Source organism: Pseudophryne corroboree, chromosome 8, assembly GCF_028390025.1.
Source record: "Pseudophryne corroboree isolate aPseCor3 chromosome 8, aPseCor3.hap2, whole genome shotgun sequence".
Lineage (NCBI taxonomy): Eukaryota > Metazoa > Chordata > Amphibia > Anura > Myobatrachidae > Pseudophryne > Pseudophryne corroboree.
The window spans coordinates 387,844,388-387,862,777 of record NC_086451.1 but is presented as its reverse complement, the minus strand read 5'-3'; the positions used below and the strand labels follow the sequence as shown (position 1 = coordinate 387,862,777).

At 46.6% G+C, this 18,390-nt stretch overlaps 1 protein-coding gene across 2 annotated transcripts in view; it reads right to left on the bottom strand.

Annotated features, from left to right (window-relative positions):
* Positions 1 to 7,737: 7,737 nt before the first annotated feature.
* The window catches only part of LOC134949219 (uncharacterized), a 167,975-nt gene continuing 157,322 nt past the window's right edge, over positions 7,738 to 18,390 (bottom strand). For both annotated transcript variants that reach the window (XM_063937684.1, XM_063937685.1), the window contains exon 3: positions 7,738 to 9,171. In XM_063937684.1, coding sequence (XP_063793754.1) covers positions 8,106 to 9,171 — 1,066 coding nt within the window. In that variant the 3' untranslated portion in view covers positions 7,738 to 8,105. The remainder of the gene's footprint in view (positions 9,172 to 18,390) is intronic.

Genomic DNA, 18,390 nt, shown 5'->3' with positions numbered 1-18,390 from the left:
CTTCAGGGTAAAGCGCAAGTTATTCAGAGATAAGAGGGAGAGCACATAGGGGCTACAGAAATTACGGTTTTTGCTCTTTATTTTTTTCATGGAATCCCTTCTACTAGACTGCAGTGTCTCAGCCAGGACTAATCCAGTAATTTCTGCAAAGAACACTAGTTGTATATTCTGTGAATTATCTTAATGTAAACCCCTGTGCCTGTACAGGAATGACATTACAGCCAGGTCTGGTAACTGGGCAGTGAAATCTGAGTGCACTTATAGCATGACAGCATGCCAGGAGTCCGCCATTATCTGACAGAAGTTAGCACTCCTACCATCTTGCTAGAACCTCATGATAACAGACCACATGCTGATGATACTTATAGTTTACCTGTCCCTTAGACAGTGGAGTCAGCCATTTTGTGGGCTGAAGCAATAGTCAAGAGAATGGGGCAGACTAACAGACTGGGATCCGCCAATATCACTTGGCCATTATTGTGCCTTTGTGAATGGACAGGTGAACCAATTATTTGTGTCGATGCAGGTTAACACAATCCTCCACAATGTAGTTGGCAAATAGACGTCTATATTTGTGTCACTGCACGCGCCCATTTCCATACTCGCACTGCGATGCTGCATGTGGCAGTTACCGCTGCAAGCTCACACAACCCCCATCTTTCTAGTTTAGTTAAATGGGGCTTTCTATATTAAAAAATAATAATAATCAGTTTTTAGTAAATAAAGGGAAAGATTTATTAAAGCTTGGAGAGAGATAAAGTGCCAATCAGCTCCTACCTGTTATTTTTCAAACACAGCCTGTAACATGGCAGCTAGGAGCAGATTGGTTGGTACTTTATCTCTCTCCAAGGCTTACTACATCTCCCCCTCCAAGCTTTGATAAATCTCCCCAAAAGTCCCTTACCAGTAATAGTATTTTGGTGGTGGTTCTGCTGTTCACTGTATTTGCCAATGCACTGCAAAGTTGGTCAATCACCTTTAGTGCCGCTGGGCTGTTTTACTACATCCTCTGATATCTCCCTTGAAGCAAAGGGTCAACAACAATGTCAACGTAAGGTAATGCGTCAACATTCTCAGAATGTCAACAGGTGAAATGTCAGCATTGGCAGAGTGTCAACTTTAGGGTTAGGCTGCGCTGTGGGTACGGTTGGTTAGGGTTAGGCATTAAGGCTAAGGTTAGGGAAAGCAGAGAGCTACTTACTGGAACGCCTGAGGATCAGAGCTCTGACCCAGAAGTGATTGTCACATGACCACCAGGACCTGGCAGATGCTGCTGCAGCCGCCAGGAGCAGGTAAGTCACCACTGGGTCACCAGGGACAATGTGTCGACATTCTAATATGTAGACATTTCATCATGCTCTGTCGATGTATCTTACCCAACCACAATATCAGACAGCAGCAGTTAGATTTTCGGTCCCAGTCACTGTCTAGGAGCGCTGCTGAATTGTGGGAAGTGACTGGTACGCTGCTAGAACCCTGCTTGACAGGGTGCCACCAAACTACTATAAGTGGTAAGGAAGATTATTTACTAAATTATTTTCTCTAACGTCCTAAGTGGATGCTGGGGACTCCGTAAGGACCATGGGGAATAGCGGCTCCGTAGGAGACTGGGCACAAAAGTAAAAGCTTTAGGACTACCTGGTGTGCACTGGCTCCTCCCCCCATGACCCTCCTCCAAGCCTCAGTTAGATTTTTGTGCCCGAACGAGAAGGGTGCACACTAGGTGGCTCTCCTGAGCTGCTTAGTGAAAAGTTTAGTTTTAGGTTTTTTATTTTCAGTGAGACCTGCTGGCAACAGGCTCACTGCATCGAGGGACTAAGGGGAGAAGAAGCGAACTCACCTGCGTGCAGAGTGGATTGGGCTTCTTAGGCTACTGGACATTAGCTCCAGAGGGACGATCACAGGCCCAGCCATGGATGGGTCCCAGAGCCGCGTCGCCGGCCCCCTTACAGAGCCAGAAGACTGAAGAGGTCCGGAAAATCGGCGGCAGAAGACGTCCTGTCTTCAATAAGGTAGCGCACAGCACCGCAGCTGTGCGCCATTGCTCTCAGCACACTTCACACTCCGGTCACTGAGGGTGCAGGGCGCTGGGGGGGGGCGCCCTGAGACGCAATAAAAACACCTTAGATGGCTAAAAATACATCACATATAGCTCCTGGGCTATATGGATGCATTTAACCCCTGCCAGTTTTTCCTTAAAAAAGCGGAAGAAAGGCCGCCGAGAAGGGGGCGGAGCCTGTCTCCTCAGCACACAAGCGCCATTTTCCCTCACAGCTCGGTTGGAGGGAAGCTCCCTGGCTCTCCCCTGCACTACAGAAACAGGGTAAAACAAGAGAGGGGGCACTAAATTTGGCAGATTAATAATACAGCAGCTATATAAGGGAAAAACACTTATATAAGGTTATCCCTGTATATATATATAGCGCTCTGGTGTGTGCTGGCAAACTCTCCCTCTGTCTCCCCAAAGGGCTAGTGGGGTCCTGTCCTCTATCAGAGCATTCCCTGTGTGTGTGCTGTGTGTCGGTACGTTGTGTCGACATGTATGAGGAGGAAAATGGTATGGAGGCGGAGCAATTGCCTGTAATAGTGATGTCACCCCCTAGGGAGTCGACACCTGACTGGATGGTCGTATGGAAGGAATTACGTGATAGCGTCAGCACTTTACAAAAGACTGTTGACGACATGAGACAGCCGGAAAAACAGTTAATACCTGTCCAGGCGTCTCAAACACCGTCAGGGGCTCTAAAGCGCCCGTTACCTCAGATGGTCGACACAGACCCAGACACGGACACTGACTCCAGTGTCGACGGTAAGGAAACAAACGTATTTTCCAGTAGGGCCACACGTTACATGATCACGGCAATGAAGGAGGTTTTGAACATTTCTGATACTACAAGTACCACAAAAAAGGGTATTATGTGGGGTGTGAAAAAACTACCCGTAGTTTTTCCTGAATCAGATGAATTAAATGAGGTGTGTGATGAAGCGTGGGTTTCCCCCGATAAAAAACTGCTAATTTCTAAAAAATTATTGGCATTATACCCTTTCCCGCCAGAGGTTAGGGCGCGTTGGGAAACACCCCCTAGGGTAAATAAGGCGCTCACACGCTTATCAAAACAAGTGGCGTTACCGTCTCCGGATACGGCCGCCCTCAAGGAGCCAGCTGATAGGAAGCTGGAAAATATCCTAAAAAGTATATACACACATACTGGTGTTATACTGAGACCAGCAATCGCCTCAGCCTGGATGTGCAGTGCTAGGGTGGCTTGGTCGGATTCCCTGACTGAAAATATTGATACCCTGGACAGGGAAAGTATATTATTGACTATAGAGCATTTAAAGGATGCATTTCTATATATGCGAGATGCACAGAGGGATATTTACACTCTGGCATCAAGAGTAAGTGCGCTGTCCATTTCTGCCAGAAGAGGGTTATGGACGCGACAGTGGTCAGGTGATGCGGATTCCAAACGGCATATGGAAGTATTGCCGTATAAAGGGGAGGAGTTATTTGGGGTCGGTCTATCGGACCTGGTGGCCACGGCAACGGCTGGGAAATCCACCTTTTTACCCCAGGTCACCTCTCAGCAGAAAAAGACACCGTCTTTTCAGGCTCAATCCTTTCGTCCCCATAAGGGCAAGCGGGCAAAAGGCCACTCATATCTGCCCCGGGGCAGAGGAAGGGGAAAAAGACTGCAGCAGGCAGCCTCTTCCCAGGAACAGAAGCCCTCCCCCGCTTCTGCCAAGTCCTCAGCATGACGCTGGGGCCTTACAAGCGGACTCAGGTACGGTGGGGGGTCGTCTCAAGAATTTCAGCGCGCAGTGGGCTCACTCGCAAGTGGACCCCTGGATCCTGCAGGTAGTATCTCAGGGGTACAAATTGGAATTCGAGACGTCTCCCCCTCGCCGGTTCCTGAAGTCTGCTTTACCAATGTCTCCCTCCGACAGGGAGGCGGTATTGGAAGCCATTCACAAGCTGTATTCCCAGCAGGTGATAATCAAGGTACCCCTCCTACAACAGGGAAAGGGGTATTATTCCACGCTGTTTGTGGTACCGAAGCCGGACGGCTCGGTGAGACCTATTTTAAATCTGAAATCCTTGAACACTTACATACAAAGGTTCAAATTCAAGATGGAGTCACTCAGAGCAGTGATAGCGAACCTGGAAGAAGGGGACTATATGGTGTCTCTGGACATCAAGGATGCTTACCTCCATGTCCCAATTTGCCCTTCTCACCAAGGGTACCTCAGGTTTGTGGTACAGAACTGTCACTATCAGTTTCAGACGCTGCCGTTTGGATTGTCCACGGCACCCCGGGTCTTTACCAAGGTAATGGCCGAAATGATGATTCTTCTTCGAAGAAAAGGCGTCTTAATTATCCCTTACTTGGACGATCTCCTGATAAGGGCAAGGTCCAGGGAACAGTTAGAGGTCGGAGTAGCACTATCTCAAGTAGTGCTACGACAGCACGGGTGGATTCTAAATATTCCAAAATCGCAGCTGATTCCGACGACACGTCTGCTGTTCCTAGGGATGATTCTGGACACAGTCCAGAAAAAGGTGTTTCTCCCGGAGGAGAAAGCCAGGGAGTTATCCGAGCTAGTCAGGAACCTCCTAAAACCAGGCCAAGTGTCAGTGCATCAATGCACAAGGGTCCTGGGAAAAATGGTGGCTTCTTACGAAGCGATTCCATTCGGCAGATTCCACGCAAGAACTTTTCAGTGGGATCTGCTGGACAAATGGTCCGGATCGCATCTTCAGATGCATCAGCGGATAACCCTGTCTCCAAGGACAAGGGTGTCTCTCCTGTGGTGGTTGCAGAGTGCTCATCTTCTAGAGGGCCGCAGATTCGGCATTCAGGACTGGGTCCTGGTGACCACGGATGCCAGCCTGAGAGGCTGGGGAGCAGTCACACAGGGAAGAAATTTCCAGGGCTTGTGGTCAAGCCTGGAGACATCACTTCACATAAATATCCTGGAGCTAAGAGCCATCTACAATGCTCTGAGCCTAGCAAGACCTCTGCTTCAAGGTCAGCCGGTGCTGATCCAGTCGGACAACATCACGGCAGTCGCCCACGTAAACAGACAGGGCGGCACAAGAAGCAGGAGGGCAATGACAGAAGTTGCAAGGATTCTTCGCTGGGCAGAAAATCATGTGATAGCACTGTCAGCAGTGTTCATTCCGGGTGTGGACAACTGGGAAGCAGACTTCCTCAGCAGACACGACCTCCACCCGGGGGAGTGGGGACTTCACCCAGAAGTCTTCCACATGATTGTGAACCGTTGGGAAAAACCAAAAGGTGGACATGATGGCGTCCCGCCTCAACAAAAAACTAGACAGATATTGCGCCAGGTCAAGGGACCCTCTCAGGCAATAGCTGTGGACGCTCTGGTAACACCATGGGTGTACCAGTCAGTGTATGTGTTCCCTCCTCTGCCTCTCATACCCAAGGTACTGAGGATCATAAGAAGGAGAGGAGTAAGGACTATACTCGTGGCTCCGGATTGGCCAAGAGGGACTTGGTACCCGGAACTTCAAGAGATGCTCACAGAGGACCCGTGGCCTCTACCTCTAAGAAGGGACCTGCTCCAGCAGGGACCCTGTCTCTTCCAAGACTTACCGCGGCTGCGTTTGACGGCATGGTGGTTGAACGCCGGATCCTGAAGGAAAAAGGCATTCCGGATGAAGTCATCCCTATGCTGATCAAAGCCAGGAAGGATGTAACCGTACAACATTATCACCGTATTTGGCGTAAATATGTTGCGTGGTGCGAGGCCAGGAAGGCCCCTACAGAGGAATTTCAACTGGGTCGTTTCCTGCATTTCCTACAAACAGGACTGTCTATGGGCCTAAAATTAGGGTCCATTAAGGTTCGGATTTCGGCCCTGTCGATTTTCTTCCAAAAAGAACTGGCTTCAGTTCCTGAAGTACAGACGTTTGTCAAGGGGGTACTGCATATACAACCTCCTTTTGTGCCTCCAGTGGCACCTTGGGATCTAAATGTAGTTTTGGGATTCCTAAAATCACATTGGTTTGAACCACTTTCCACTGTGGACTTAAAATATCTCACATGGAAGGTGGTAATGCTGTTAGCCCTGGCTTCAGCCAGGCGTGTCTCAGAATTGGCGGCTTTATCCTATAAAAGCCCTTACCTAATTTTTCATACGGACAGGGCAGAATTGAGGACTCGTCCTCAATTTCTCCCTAAGGTGGTTTCAGCATTTCACTTGAACCAGCCTATTGTGGTGCCTGCGGCTACTAGGGACTTGGAGGACTCCAAGTTGCTGGACGTAGTCAGGGCCCTGAAAATATATGTTTCCAGGACGGCTGGAGTCAGAAAATCTGACTCGCTATTTATCCTGTATGCACCCAACAAGCTGGGTGCTCCTGCTTTTAAGCAGACTATTGCTCGCTGGATTTGTAGTACAATTCAGCTTGCACATTCTGTGGCAGGCCTGCCACAGCCAAAATCTGTAAATGCCCATTCCACAAGGAAGGTGGGCTCATCTTGGGCGGCTGCCCGAGGGGTCTCGGCTTTACAACTTTGCCGAGCAGCTACTTGGTCAGGGGCAAACACGTTTGCTAAATTCTACAAATTTGATACCCTGGCTGAGGAGGACCTGGAGTTCTCTCATTCGGTGCTGCAGAGTCATCCGCACTCTCCCGCCCGTTTGGGAGCTTTGGTATAATCCCCATGGTCCTTACGGAGTCCCCAGCATCCACTTAGGACGTTAGAGAAAATAAGAATTTACTTACCGATAATTCTATTTCTCATAGTCCGTAGTGGATGCTGGGCGCCCATCCCAAGTGCGGATTGTCTGCAATACTTGTACATAGTTATTGTTACAAAAATCGGGTTATTATTGTTGTGAGCCATCTTTTCAGAGGCTCCTCTGTTATCATGCTGTTAACTGGGTTCAGATCACAGGTTGTACGGTGTGATTGGTGTGGCTGGTATGAGTCTTACCCGGGATTCAATATCCTTCCTTATTGTGTACGCTCGTCCGGGCACAGTATCCTAACTGAGGCTTGGAGGAGGGTCATGGGGGGAGGAGCCAGTGCACACCAGTAGTACTAAAGCTTTTACTTTTGTGCCCAGTCTCCTGCGGAGCCGCTATTCCCCATGGTCCTTACGGAGTCCCCAGCATCCACTACGGACTATGATAAATAGAATTATCGGTAAGTAAATTCTTATTTTAAACATGTAAAATACCTTTCATTTTATTTAAACATAACCAGAGGAAACATGCATTGCTGAGCAACCCTGGCCAGTAACAATCCTTACTAGTCTGTCCTCTTTAAGGGTCTCTTTCAGAAAAGTGTCTTTTAGCAAGCATGTACCATTATGATAAACACTGCTAGAAGAAATGCAGTTGTGGTACATACAGGGCAGCCATATTGGCTGAGGTACAAAGCATGCTGGTCTTTTTTGATGATGTCACTTGTGACCTAAAGAACGGAGATTTTTATGCTTAAATTGGGAAAATGCAGGAATGTGCTTTACCAGCTGTAGGAGTGAGAAAGAGAAAGCACACCGTGGCTATTGTAGGGAGGTCTCTTCATGATCAGCAGCAAAGACTAGCCACAATGTGTGCAAGGATTATTCAAGAGACTGCATGCCATAGGTTATAAAAGAACTTTAATGCATGAGTAGGCACTGTCCTCTCCCAATGGATTTTGTTCCTGCTGATGTGAACGGTTTTCTAACATGGATTTAAAAAAAAAAAAAAAAAATGGAAAGTGAAAAATTTACATTTTATTTTATCAGATATTCAGCTATTACAAAAAGATACAGATATGTAAACACATATGTTCCCATGGGGCCGAGTTCAACAGGTTAAATAAAATTCAGTTTTCAGGAGTTTTACAGGCGATGTCTGGTTATATAATTGTCAGAGGAATAAAAGATGGAAGACTTTGTATGTCTGTGGGGTGTCTCTTGCTTGAATACTGGTCACATCACTTTTTGGAATAAAATACACACATTGGAAATGTAGTTAGATAAGGTATATGTGAGCAGAGTCATATGGCCACTATAGAACACACAAGTCATTTCATTCAATGTGTGAACGGTCAGATAGTAGCCAGAAGTCCCCCGTATAGTTCAAATAGCAGTCTCTCCCCTTTTTTCTAACAGGAGATTATCATTTTCAACTTGGTTTGTTACCGTATTGTAGTCATTAATCCTGGATGCCAGCCTGAGAGAGGTCCGTGTGTTACGAAGGGACCGGAACCCAGTCCATACGGCTCTGACCTCCTTCAGAAGATCTTGCTTAATGCTTTCACTGACAAAGATATTAATGAAAGGGTCCAAGGCACTACTGAGGCTGGTAAGGGAGAAGGTGATTCGATAAGCAGGGCGTACCTTAAACTCTAAATCGCAGGTGCACATGTTCCGGTCACTAATGTAGGAGCGGATGAAAAGGACGATATGGTACGGAAGGTAGCAAATTACAAAGATGGCTGTCATAATCATCAGAAGCCCAATGATCTTGCGTTTCTGTTCTTTCTCCAAGCCTCGGCTACGGTGAACCACACGGACAATAGAACAGTATGAGACCACTAGAAGTATCAAAGGAATGAGGAAGACTACAAAGATTCGGAAATAGTTGACTTGAGCCATCCATTGCTCCATTGGATACTTTTCGTAGCAAAGCTTGACGTTCTGAGTGGAGTTGAAGAGCTCATCCCGTCCGAGGAACACAGCGTGTGTCCCTAAAATAATCAGCCAAACCACAACGCATACCATGGTAGCACCTCTCATCGTCCGTAACACCTTGGCCCGGAATGGGAAGACTGTGGCTACAAAGCGATCAGCAGCTATGCAGCTAAGGAAAGCGATGGTTGTGTAGAGGTTAGCATTGAAGAAGAAGCCCACGATCTTGCAAGTGAGGGCACCAAACAACCAGTCGTCTTTAGCCGTGTAGGCCATCCACACCGGCAGAGTGAATATGTACATGAGGTCCGAGGCGCATAGATTGGCCAGATACACTCCGAGCACATTGCCTCGCTTCACATGTTGGTAGATAACACCTATTGCTGCCAAGTTCCCGAGCAGTCCAAAAATAAAGACCAGTCCGTAGATAATAGGGAAGAGTGTGGACTCGTACCTTGCAGCATAGTCGCAGTCAGCGCTACATGCCATGGAAGAATCGTTCCGGGCTCTCAACCTAATGACAGAATAAACACAGTCACTTGTACAGAACTGCCAGATGTGCAATATACTCAAGTGTTATAAAGGAAGAATCTCTATAAATGGGCTGTGCATACAAAACCAGACTGACAGCGGATGTTGCTATTGAGTAACACACAGCATAAGGGCAGTCTGACAGCCCTATGTGGCATAAGCTCAGTCTACAAATCTCCACAGCCCATTGTACTGGAGGAAAGCTACAGTATATCTCATAGACAAAATCAGTCCTGTTGTTCTAATCAAGGCAATTTCAATCAAGCTTCAGCTAAATATGTAAAAACAGATAAAAAGAAAACGCCAGGTACAGTACAACAGGAAACATCACAAATAATAGGCCCTACACACTGAAAGATACCACTGAAAGATATGAACGATCTCATTCATTAATGAACAAGATACCGTTCATATCTTTCAGTGTGGAGGCACCAACGATGAACGATGTGCGGCCCCACACTTGTTCATCGTTGGTGCCGGCTCGTTCATACCTAAGCCAATATGGACAATATCGTCCATATTAGCATGCAGGGCTATGGGGCCAGGTGACGAGGGGAGTAAAGAAACTTCACTCCCCCCGTCATTCCCCCCTCCCCGCGCACGCCAGTCGTCCGACGGGCAGCTCGACGGCCAGTCGGGTAATGTGTAGGGCCCTTAAGCCCATTTATATAAAAGGTGTCGGATTAAAGTGCGTCTGATGCCTACGCACACTGGAGGCAGCTGTTTTATGAGCTGTACCAATATTCATGAAACTACAAGTTATCTATTGACTGAAGCATTAAGAGATTTGCTATAGGCATTCATGTATACAGTAGTTACCTTACAGTCGCTCTGTCTCACACGACCACATTTATTTATTGTGGACAGGATCAGCCCATGTGAATCCCTACACAAGACAGCTGTGATTTACCCCAAATTGGGTTATGCATATTAAAGCCCTTGTTACAATGTAATATAGACCGCTAGCAAATGCAATACAGCCTTTCATAGAATAACTACAGCCCGGCTGTTCCTTACTGCTTGCACAATACTGGCCCCTGTCACCATTGTGGCTCACAGCAGCAGAAGGTGATACTTATGTTAGGTCAGTAGAAGATTTACATTTTCATGAACATAAGGGGGAAGATGTGATAGGGTCCGAGTTGTTGGAGGTGCGGGACTCGCCAACCTGATTTTGCCTGGTCAATGAATGCCTCTTTAAAAAACACTGGCATTCTCACCCGAAGTGCCGCAACTCGGACCCTATTACATTTACCTCTTATATTTATGTATGTATACAAGCACATCAGGTTGGATTTAAAGTTAAAGGACACCTGCCTCGAGAGCATACATTTGCAGACCAACCCATGGAATTGCAATAGTATTTGGCTGCTTATTTGGACACTAGAGGGCAGTGGTGTTCAATTTAAACGCATATTTGTATTTCGTCAAATCACATTTCAGTGAATCTGGTACAGTGATTGGAGTCTCTGGATAACTGTGCTTCAGAATTTTAGTGATACTGTAAAACTGAAAGCTGGTTTATATTTGGCCAATAGTTCATGTACTGCGTGTACCTAACAAAGCATTATTGTTGGAGTATTTGGGGGGGGAATTGTCACACAACTGAACATCTGAAGGGGGGGGGGGGGGGGTTGGGGAGATGTAATAGGGTGTGAGAATCAGAATGTGAGATTTTGGAGGAGCACCTGTTTTTTTTTAAAGAGGCATTCATTTATATTGTAAAATCAGCCTGGTTTTGCCTTATAAGTGATTGACACTTTAAAAAAAAAAAAAAAAAAAACCACAGAAAATCCTCCTAACATTTCTCACTTTCTGATTCTCACACCCTATTACCCCCCCCCCCCCCCTAAAGTCCACTTATTGTCTATAACTGCGATTGGCTATTATATTACACCACAGAGCGACGCACTAAACAGGTCGGATTAAAACAATTCCAGTTACCCAAATAGGATGAATAATTACTAAACCATCCCCGCGTTTCTAAGCCCATTTACACCACATGTAGAAATTAGTTACACCCCTGAACAAGTTAAACAGTTTTACTGCAGAATTAGAACAAAACAGAAACATTGCCTGCTTTCAGAGAGTGGTATTGTCCAATGGGCCCTACACACTGAGCGATATTACTGAAAGATATGAACGATCTCGTTCATTAATGAATGAGATACTGTTCATATCTTTCAGTGTGGAGGCACCAGCGATGAAAGATCCGCGGCCCCGCGCTCGTTCATCGCTGGTCTCCCGTCACTTGTGCATGCAGGCCAATATGGACGATCTCGCCCATATTTGCCTGCACTGCTATGGAGCCGGGTGGAGTGTAGAAACTTCACTCCCCTTGTCACTGCCCCTCCGCCGCAGGGTCGCCCGTCGGCCATATCCGCTGTTGGGCAGCTCGGCGGTGGATCGCATAGTGTGTAGGGCCCATAACACAGTGGTTCCCAAACTTTGTGGAATCACTCATGGCGCCCAAGAGAATGGATCTTCAACCAGTGACCCTCCAGCTGAAACTACACATCTCAGCATGCCCTGCCTCAGTTTTAGCATGCCTTAATAGCAAAACTGTGGCAGGGCATGCTGGGATGTGTAGTTCCACAGCAGCTGGAAGGCCGCAAATTGAAAACCCATGCCCTAGAATATCAGAATTTTTTTCACTGCACCCCTAGGCCAAAAGTTTCACATTGAGAGATTTAGAAAGAAATATTAAATTACCGTAAGTCAATTGTTTTTATATGTCATCTGTAGGTTCAATTGTGTGGTGAGGGACAGGATTTGCTTCTGTTTGTCCATATATTTTATGATTGCAAGCCAAAAGCACTGGTTTTTCCTATTACATTGACCATAAATAATTTGAATTGGTCCTGGACCTCCAATCCAAGGCACCCCTGCAAGTACCCTGCGGCATCCTATAGTTTGAGAACCACTGGTGTAACAGTATAGTAGACATCCCACTCACATACAGTATAAGACCAATTATCTCAAGACCAGAGGTCACTGTCGAAAGAAAAAAACAAAACAACAACAAGTAACGAATGAAACTGCACACAAACGTATCGCTGATCGGTAATAGCGCGCTGGGGAAAATGGAGGAATGTTAGCAACAGAGTATACAGGACATTGTCAAGTCATGTTGAAATTTAAGAATCTTTTTTATTATATTCGCTGCTTCTACTGCAGCAACACAAAGAAATATAAAACTTGATTAACAAATTTAGTGAACTACAAAACAAAGTACAGTTGTCACGAGTATATGAGTAATACAAGTATTATTCAAACAATATGCTAGTCTCTTTTTAGTCATCCTCCACCATCAACTGCAATAAAGAGAGGCTTGAACTAAACACATAGAAAGAAAAGATGCAGGTGCACTATGCAAACATTACTATTCAAAATGTAAATACGTTTTACAATTTAAACATCAACTAGGTTGTTAGCATAAATTTAGCCAAAGTTATGGGCATACCCAACAACGTCCAGGTAACCGTATCGGGTAAGTCCCTAACATTGTAAGGGTTCACGTCTGGGCGCGTGGCACCCCCAAGGGATTTACTTGATGAGGTTACCTGAACGATTGTGGGTAAGCTCATAACTTTAGCCAAGTTTATGCTAATAACCTCTTCTTATGTGATGTTTAATTGTAAAATGTATTTAAATTTTGAATAGTAGTGTTTTCATAGTGCACCTGCATCTTTTCTTTCAATGTGTAGTACCTAAATTTTCAGCAAGGTAGCAACTCTCATTACAAGTAGCTAGGGTGTGCAGTCTTGCCCCCCTCCCCCTATATATCCAGAGCTGTGACAAGTAAGCACAAAGGCCCTCATTCCGAGTTGATCGCTCGCTAGCTGCTTTTAGCAGCATTGCACACGCTAGGCCGCCGCCCTCTGGGAGTGTATCTTAGCTTAGCAGAAGTGCGAATGAAAGATTAGCAGAATAGTGCTGAATTTTTTCATGCAGTTTCAGAGTGGCTCAGAACCTACTCCTACTATCTTGCGATCACTTCAGTCTGTTTAGTTCCTGCTTTGACGTCACAAACACGCCCTGCGTTCGGCCAGCCACTCCCCCGTTTCTCCAGCCACTCCTGCGTTTTTGCCTGACACGCCTGCGTTTTTTAGCACACTCCCAGAAAACGGTCAGTTACCACCCAGAAACGCCCACTTCCTGTCAATCATTCACCGAGCAACAGTGCGACTGAAAAGCGTCGCTAGACCTTGTGTGAAACTGCACAGTTATGTGTGAAAGTACGTCACGCGTGTGCACTGCGGCCCGTATGTATGCGCAGAAATGCCGATTTTTAGCCTGATCGCTGCGCTGCGAACAACGGCAGCTAGCGATCAACTCGGAATGACCCCCAATGTCTGCTTCTGTATAGGTTGCAAACCTTCGCTGTTAGCATTCACCTAAAAACCTTCCACCAGATACAATGCTGGCTTAATGACTTTGCTTAGTAAAGTAAAACCTCACAAATAATTCCAGCAGTCTACAACAACTGACTTCATGTACAGGCTGAGGAAACCTAGATGTTTACCCATCATCAGAACTAAGCTTATTCAGAGATGGATGCAGAACGCTGCATACGCAGCAAGATCTGTGTCATCTTACATGGGTGCCGCCCAGCAGAGGGCAAGGCCACTTAGCATGTGTGGCCCCGCCTCAAGATGCGCCCACAATGTAATTGCAGATGCATCCAATTAATTTTACCCCTGACAGCGCAGCCTGGCTGTGTTGTCAAGCGGCCCGCCGCCATTTTTTTAATCAGAATGGCTGCATGTGACGTCATGCAGTCGCCCCAAAACGTTGCTGACGAGGCGCAATTGCCGATATAGGCAAACTGCACTGCGTAAAGCAGCAGCGGCCAGCTCCAAATTAGGCCCTGATTCACTCGGGCAGATTTATTAAACATGGTGAAGTGATAAAGTGGAAGGTGGTAAAGGACCAGCCAATCAGCTCCTAACTGTCATTTTTCAAACCCAGCCTGTGGCATGACAGTTAGGATTTGATTGGCTGGTCCTTTATCACCTTCCACTTTATCACTTCACCGAGCTTAATACATAATACACCTCAGTGAGGTGTGGTGAGGTCAATACCTGGGGAGGCACTGGCAATTATTACAGCTGCCTCACCTCTGGTCTCTCGCTGACAGTCACTGTGTTTCCAGCAGAGTGCTACAAACTTGGTGAGTTTTGACTATAAAAATTATTAAAATAATACAAAGATGATATTTATAAAGTTCTAAATAACTGTGGAGTGTACTTGTGTATGACAGGGGAGGCTCTACCCTGACCGCACAACACTGAAGCCACTGTGAACTTCTGCTCCCCCTCCCCCCGTTAATATGGCTAGACATGCAATATTTTAAATATTCAATCTAGTCACCAAAATGGAGATTACATACTACTTACATGATAAGACATGTTCCAAAAGATCTGGTGATCTTGGAACAACAAATACGTGGAGTGACCCTAATTGCTGTACACCTCTACCTATACTTCCATCTCATACAGTACTTGGCCACATAGTTCTCTGAAGAAACATTTCATAAGTGCACAGTTTATATGCGGCGTTGGCGTTTTCTTTATGGGATGCAACACCCCAGCCTCCTCATCCTTTCACTCCCTTTCCTGCGCCTCACCCCAACCCTGCATTTACTTTGCATAGCTGAAGATGATGTAATCTCAACAAAATTTAGTACATCTGCCTCCATGAGTTTTACAGCAAAATAGGATTTAGTACAAATGATGGGGGACAGTCTATTGAGTCCAGACACAAGACCAAGTAAAAATAAAATAGGATTTTAATTACCTACCGGTAAATACTTTTCTTGTAGGCCTTAACAGACGTAGGACACGGCAAGCCTGCCGTAGAATACGCATGCTGGATAGTGAACCTGATCCAGCGAGAGATAGTCTACTTAGAAGCAGGACACCCAATTTTTTGGGGATCATAAAGGACAAACAGAGAGTCCGATTTTCTGTGACGAGCAGTCCTCTTCACATAAATCTTTAGAGCCCTTACAACATCTAAGGACTTTGATGAAATTGAGGAGTCAGTCGCAACTGGCACCACAATAGGTTGGTTGATATGAAATGCCGACACAACCTTCTGAAGAAACTGCTGACGTGTCCAAAGCTCAGCTCTGTCTTCATGGATCAAGTTTACATGACAAAGCCCCCAACTCCGACACACGTCTAGCAGAAGCTAAGGCCAACAAAGTGACAGCCTTCCATGTGAAAACTTGTCCTCATCCTCCTGTAGAGGCTCAAACCAGTCCGACTGGAGGAACTGCAACACCACGTGAAGATCCCAAGGCGCCGTAAGCAGTACAAATGGAGGTTGGATGTGCAGAACTCTCTTCAAAAAAGTCTGAACCTCAGGGAAGGCAGCCAACTGTTTCTGGAAGAAAATGGATAGGGCCGAAATTTGGACCTTTATGGATCCTAACCTCAGGCCCATATCCACACCTGTTTGCAGGAAGAGGAGAAAACATCCCAGTTGAAACTCCACCGCAGGAAACTTCTTGGACTCACACCAAGATACATATTTTTTCCAAATGCGATGGTAATGTTTTGACGTTACTCCTTTCCTAGCCTGTATCAGGGTAGGAATAACCTTGTTCGGAATGCCCTTCCAAGCTAGTATCTGGTGTTCAACCTTCATGCCGTCAAACATAGCCGTGGTAGGTCTTGATAGGCAAACGTCCCCTGCTGCAGCAGGTCCTCCCGAAGAGGAAGAGGCCTCGGTTCTTCTAGCAGTAGATCCTGAAGATCCGCGTACCAAGCCCTTCTTGGCCAGTCCGGAGCAATGAGGATTGCCTGGAATGAGTGGAAGTGGAGGAAACACGTACACCGACTGGAACACTCACGGAGTCACTAGGGCGTCCACTGCCACTGCTTGCGGGTCCCTTGACCTAGAACAATACTACCGAAGCTTCTTGTTAAGACGAGAGGCCATCATGTTGATTTGGGGTACGCCCCAAAGATCTGTTACCTCCTTGAACTCCTCCGGATGGAGACCCCACTCCCCTGGATGGAGATAGTGTCTGCTGAGGAAATCCACTTCCCAGTTGTCTACTCCCGGAATGAAGATTGCGGACAGCGCCAACGCGTGTTTTTCTGCCCAGAGGATGATTCTTGTTACCTCTGACATTGCAGCTCTGCTCTTCGTTCCGCCCTGTCGGTTTATGTAAGCCACTGTCGTTACATTACCCGACTGCACTTGAATGGTCTGATTTCTCAGAAGATGGGCCGCTTGAAGAAGACCGTTGTAGACAGCTCTTAGTTCCAGAATGTTTATCAGCAGGCCGGCTTCCAGACTTGACCACCTTCCTTGGAAGGTTTCCTCTTGAGTGACTGCGCCCCAGAGACTTATATCTGTGGTTAGAAGGACCCAGTCCTGAATCCCGATCCTGCGGCCCTCCAGAAGGTGAGGTAATTGCAGCCACCAAAGGAGTGAAATCCTGGCTTTTGGCGACAGACGTATTCTCTGGTACATATGTAGATGGGATCCCAACCACTTGTCCAGGAGATCCAGTTGGAAGGACAGAGCGTGAAACCTCCCGTACTGAGGAGCCTCGTAAGAGGCCATCATCTTCCCCAGAAGGCAAATGCACTGATGAACAGACACCCGGGTTGACTTCAGGACATCCCGGACCATTGTTTGTATCACCAACGCTTTTTCCTCTGGAAGAAAAACCCTCTGCACTTCTGTGTTGAGGATCGTTCCCAGAAAGGACAATCTCCTGGTTTGTTCCAAATGTGATTTTGGAAGATTCAGGATCCAACTATGTTCCCTGAGAAGCTGGGTCGTGAGAGCTATGGACCTTAACAGCTTCTCCTTGGATGATGCTTTTATCAGCAGATCGTCCAGATATTGAATTATGTTCATCCCCCTGTCTGCGAAGTAGAACCATAATTTCCGCCATCACCTTGGTGAATACCCTCGGTAGTGTGGAGAGGCCGAATGGTAGGGCCTGGAACTGAAAGTGACAGTCCAACAGTGCGAATCGAAGCTAAGCTTGATGCGGCAGCCAAATCGGAATGTGGAGGTACGCATCCCTTATATCCAGGGATGCCAGGAATTCCCCCTCCTCCAGACCTGATATCACTGCCCTTAGAGACTCCATTTTGAATTTGAACTCCCTCAGAAAGGCCGTGCTGTCCACCGTCATGCTGAGGACTTTGGTGTACCAGAAGCAGGTTTCTGTTCCTGGGAACCTGCAGCAGCAGGTTTCTTGGATTTTGGCCGACCTGCTCTAAAGAAGGTGTTGGACGGTTTTGCCTTTCTTGTTTTAGTAACACGAAAGGACTGTGATGCTGCTGAAGTAAAAGGTTTCTTCACAGCAGGTGCAACTGGGGGAAGAAAAGGTGACTTACCCGCTGTAGCCATGGAGACCCACGCATCCATCGCTTCCCCAATATATACCAGCCTCATACCCATCACACTGTCCTGCACAAAGGCACACTGCCCAATACATGTCCTGCACACACACACTGCCCAATACATACCAGCCTCATACCCATCACACTGTCCTGTGCACACACACTGCCCAATACATACCAGCCTCATACCCATCACACTGTCCTGCGCACACACACTGCCCAATACATACCAGCCTCATACCCATCACACTGTCCTGCACAAAGGCACACTGCCCAATACATACCAGCCTCATGCCCATCACACTGTTCTGCGCACGCACACTGCCCAATACATACCAGCCTCATGCCCATCACTGCCCAATGATTACAGAAGAGAAAATAGATTATTCACTTGGTCAGTAATAAAAATAGGGAAGTTTTTAGGGACAAACCTGTATCATCATTTATATGTTATCAATATAACGTTCCAACACTGTACAGGGAATACGTGTCATTCAGTCCATGCTCCATGGGACGTTACAGTTTAACTTTACAAACCCACACACACACTAGGGTGCATTTTGACCCTGCAGCCAAATTAATTAAATTCCTCACCAACACAGTATTGGTGTGGAGTTTGTATGGTCTCCCTACATTTGTATGGGTGTCCTCAAACACTGCAAAAACCTACTGGTAAGTTAACTGACTGTGTGTGTCCATGTGATAGGGAATATACACTGTATGCTCCACTGGGGCAGGCAGTGAGAGATATTCACTGTTACATATGTGCGCTATATAAATAACGGTTAATAAAACAGCCCTTCAATGTCACTGAGCAATCTTTTATT